The sequence below is a fragment of the Camelina sativa genome, chromosome 3, assembly GCF_000633955.1.
Source record: "Camelina sativa cultivar DH55 chromosome 3, Cs, whole genome shotgun sequence".
NCBI lineage: Eukaryota > Viridiplantae > Streptophyta > Magnoliopsida > Brassicales > Brassicaceae > Camelina > Camelina sativa.
Window position 1 is genome coordinate 8,797,141 of NC_025687.1, and position 4,890 is coordinate 8,802,030.

The 4,890-nt window shown below is 33.7% G+C and overlaps 1 protein-coding gene across 1 annotated transcript; it reads left to right on the forward strand.

The window, feature by feature from the left end:
• LOC104776052 lies at positions 3,618-4,665 on the forward strand. The gene is made up of 2 exons (XM_010500052.2): positions 3,618-4,119; positions 4,217-4,665. The coding sequence occupies exons 1-2, from the start codon at positions 3,880-3,882 to the stop codon at positions 4,442-4,444; spliced, it is 468 nt and encodes a 155-aa protein (XP_010498354.1). The 5' UTR covers positions 3,618-3,879; the 3' UTR covers positions 4,445-4,665.

Below are 4,890 nucleotides of genomic sequence, written 5' to 3' on the forward strand. Positions count from 1 at the left end.
ATTGTCTGAATAGCCGAGGAGACTGCCTGACGACTAACCAACTCTAAGACAATCGGTCGAGTCTTTGATTTGTATGGTTTCAAACGCAGGCAAGTCATCCTTGGCTACCACACAAGTTCTCATTCTTCATATCACCATTTTCTCTGTTTATGAGGAGGTTGTTGGATGAGTAGACCCTTAATCATAATAAGTGTTATATAGGCATGACCGTATAAAGATTGGAGTGGACACAATCTGTTTGACTCAACATGTGTGCATGGCCTTGGAATATGTTCTTAAAGATTTGGGAATGGGATGGTCTTGTTAGTATCAAACAATTGGTGAACCATATTAATATTCGTTTAGTTAATTTTGTATGTAACCTTTTATTAGTAAGAAGGATTGTTGTCTTATGTTATTTTGTTACACTAATCACTATATATACAAAGATGCAAGATTCGAAACTAATTAATTTGTGTGTTTTAACATCTTCTTTTTCGGGGTCAAATGTGTGTTTAACTAAACATGAAGATTAAGTTTCTCTTAATTTTGGTAGAACGCATGTGATTAAACAGAAGTTAATAAAAAAACTCATATAGTTGTCGGTATTCTTGTAATACAACAGAAGTTTTCGGTTTTCTTGTTTATATACCATCAGTCTCAATGTACAATGTTTTTCTATACTATTCTTCCACAAGTTTTTTGATTACTTAAATGACAAGCATGTCAATCAATATGCTTTGAAACCTAATCATCGGGTCAACAGCCCTTTCTTCCTATAGGTGACTACTACTAGCTAGTGTTGGGACCATAGAGGAAAGAACATTTGTAAAAAGTCAGGATGCCATATGAATTTGTGTAGTAAACAGGGAATATATGGAACTTTTTGTGAAATTTTTATATGAAAATATAAACTTGCTGGAATTATTCCTATATCTATTCAGAGATATAGCTAGAAAGACACGTTCACGAGAGATGAACGAAAGCTGTCGCCCATATATATATAGGAGAATGCTTTTTCCCTGCCGACTTTGCATATACTTATCTGAATAATATGAGAATAGCAAGTTAACAACACAACCGATCAATTATTTAGCTACTACACTATTTGCACCGGTAAAAGAATGTTGTATTTTTGGAGTTGAGACTTTATAGGTATAGTCAGTAGCCACTATATGAATGTTGCAGTTGTCTAGTTTACTTGTTTTACCGCACTTTGAATGAGATTATCGATCGATTAGTTTTATACACTAGCGAGGCAAATGTTTTAGAACAATACTTAGGTTCACCCCTCTCCTTTCACTTTCTTGTACAATAAGGAAATAAAATCTGTATACATTATTGTAAAATTAAAAATTTAAAACACTTTTTTATAAACCCAAACCGATATATAATTTCATTCTAATTGTAAAATCTAAAGCCTAACCATCTCATTTATAAACCCAAATCGACATATAATTTCGTTCTAATTGTAAAATCTAAACCCTAACCATCTCATTTGTAAACCTAAACCGACATATAATTTTGTTCTAATTGTAAAATCTAAGCCCTAACCATCTCATTTGTAAACCCAAACCGACATATAATTTCATTATAATTATAAAATCTAAACTCTAACCACCTCATTTGTAAACCCAAACCGACATAATTTCGTTTTGATTGTAAAATCTAAACCCTAAACAATTTATTTGTAAACCCAAACCGACACATAATTTTGTTCTAGTTGTAAAATCTAAACCAAACCAATATTTAAATTTCCTAAACTAAAAGTATACAAAATTTGTTTTCTTAATTGGTTTTGCTTTTTTATTTTATTTTAATTTATTTTTAAAATGAGATAAAGTATAAAAGATTTTGATTGGTTGAAAAAAAAGAGGTGAACAAAGATGTTCACCCCTAGACACCCAAGTATTTTTCAATGTTTTATGGGTGACAAGTCTATATTTGTCCCATGAAATCCAATCACCAAAGATTGATAATCTAAAAAGTATTAAACAAAACCCAAAAGGTCTATGATATATATATATATACACTTGATAGTTTATATTAGTCGAATATTCGTGCTCTCTCCAGACCTAAATTATTTTACATATGGACGATTTTTTATGGATTTGTTTTTGTTGGTTTCCACCCACATGCATAATTAAAAAAATAACAATATTCGCACATTTTGGCCATGTTCGGTCATACATGTTGCCATGTTGGGTTCTTCATCAGACTCCTATATCTCTACCCACACGGGCCACGGCCACACATTTTTTACAGCCGAACAAATTATATATCCAAACCAGCCATATAGTCTAAAGAAAATTAAAGGGGAGAGAAAGGAAGGATAGACATGAAGATTAAAGATTTATTCGGTAGCCAAGGATGACTTGCCTGCATCTTCATACCAATGTAAATGTATATCAAGGATGACAAAGTTTGATTTTTTACATTGCGTTTGCATACTGTTAGGCAGTTTCCTTGGCTATTCAGATACATCTCTTTCTCATCATGTCCTACCTCTTTTTGGTGGTGTTTGCGTTTTATGTATCAAGGTTATTGGCATTTTCAGTCTTTCACAAAAAAACATCAAACATCAAGCTCTGTGTACAAACAACATAAGTTAATGAGGTCCACTTAGATGGGCTGAAAATATTCTGAGTTAAGAGCCCGTTAGGTCATTATAATAGAAAGCAAGCCCGTTAGGTTAATAAACCCTAGCCGACACCTCTTAGCTAATCTATATAAACTCTTTTAACAAACCAATAACAGAAGCCTCATCGATCGTTCATAGTTTGTTTTTCTTCAATTTTTTTTTCGAAACTGGCTGCATTATGTGTTCTTGTTTTAAACCTTCATGTTTTTTTTTTTTAGAAGTTAGGGTTTATAGATTGGCAAATGAGGAGTAGAATCTTATCCTACACACAGATGTATCAGTGTTGACTACCAATCTCTGCTTATTATCTGATGCCTTAATAATCTATATAACCTTGTTTTTTTTTGAAGCTTTTTTAGTTGGGTTTTCAATTTCGTTTCATCTTTTTATTAAATCAAGATTGCAGAAACTGAATCCGTGGTCGCTTTAAAAGTCTTTTTTTTGTTTTCTGATTTCCTGTTCTTTGAACTTGAGATTAAAAAAAAAAAAGTAAAGAAGAAGATAACAGTGATGAGATAATAGCAGACGGGCGGTCTGAAATTGATGTCGTGTTGATTGTCTGCCTTTAAGCTTTTATATAAGCAAATCTCTGAGTTTCTGATTCATTCTCTTCACATATTTTGGTTTTGGACAGTCTGAATTTAAGTAGTAAAAAGAATGAAAAGCTGCAATGAACTGGTTGAAGTACTGATGGAACATGAGGCTAACCAAAAGAAAATCAAAAATAATTCTGACATTGGTTCTTAAACAAGCTTGCAATCAAATTTAACTATAGGTGAGCTAATCTTATCACTACACAAGTACACATCAATAACAATTTGGTCAAAGACTCCGAAAGCTTGCAAGATTATTTAAGAACCAAAGTTGTACGACATGATTAATGTAAGGATTATTTGGTAATTGGTACTTGTAAGTTGTAAGGACTGTTTGGACACGATGACTTGTATATCCACCTGCTGGATAACCCACACACTTAAAACAGTTGAAAAAAGATCGTAGACATAATAACCAAGAGACAACGCGTTAGTAAAGTCAACACGAAGTCAACTCCATGGTGGCTTTTAGCCCCCATCCCACTTGGTGGTTTATTAAGTAAAACAAAATCGAGTACCAGACTTGTTTGTGACAATTTATCCACTCCCCCAAAAAAGTCTTCTCTTTCACACATTGATCTTGTTGTTGTGTTCCTATTTTATCATCAAGTCAAGTGTGCCATAACCATAAACAGAGTTTTTCATTTCGGAGAGAAAAAGGAAAAGATGAAGTTTGAAGAATCGCAAACGCTCTTACCGTTGAGAAAACCTGTTAATGGAGGAGGTTGTCTCACTCTCACCCGTGATCGCAAACGTGCTGGTTACAAGCTTTGGGTTCTAGCCGCTGTTCTACTCTTGGCATTTGGTTCTATGTTAACCGGTTCTGTCTCTCTCAAAGGAATCGGGTTGTTCCACTCTGTTGACGGCGTTAACGGGTTCTCCGTCGGCGACGATCTCGACGTCCTGGTACGTTACGAACCAATCATGAATTTTGATTGAAATTGTTAATTTGAATTTGGATTTTTTTGAATTCTCGGGAATTTATATATGAAAGTTTTGACAGGAAATTGAGGAGAGAGAGAAAGTGGTGAGGCAGATGTGGGATGTGTACAGTCGCTCCGGTGGTGTCAGGGTTCCTCGGTTTTGGCGAGAAGCTTTCGAGGCGGCTTATGAGTTTCTGATCAGTGATTCCGCCGCTGTTCGAAACGGTGCCGTTTCTGATATCGCCAAGTTGTCTCTTGTTCGCTTTGTTAAGTCAGAGTCTACTCCGGCCCGGCCCAATCTCCGTTGAGTTGTGAAGAATTGAAGATGAATGAAAAAAACCCAAGAAATAATTTAGTGTATATACTATATAGGGATGAAAATTGTAACCTTGATAATCGATAATTAAATTATGAAACTGTGAGAAAAAAAAAATGAAAAATGCATAAATAGCGTTTTCGACATTATTTAGAAAAAAATATAGCAGCCAAAAATAAAGATTGGTCTATTTAATTTTGGATTATTATTGATTTTATTTTACTTAAAATAAATGAAAAATAGGCCAAGATGGTTAAACCTAGATATATCGAGTAATCGAGAATCATTTAGATAATTTAAAAGAAATTATTGAAATAAATAACCAAACAAAAACTAGGCCAAAATGGTTAAACTTCTAGAATCATCTAGATAATTTATAAGAAATTGGTGAATTTTGGATAGACGATCACGCGCGAACATATTAACCAACTTCATAAA

Coding starts and splice junctions, on each gene's coding strand:
- LOC104776052 (XM_010500052.2), top strand. CDS start 3,880: ATGAAGTTTGAAGAATCGCAAACGCTCTTACCGTTGAGAAAACCTGTT. Junction 4,120..4,216: donor GCGACGATCTCGACGTCCTG/GTACGTTACGAA, acceptor AAGTTTTGACAG/GAAATTGAGGAGAGAGAGAA.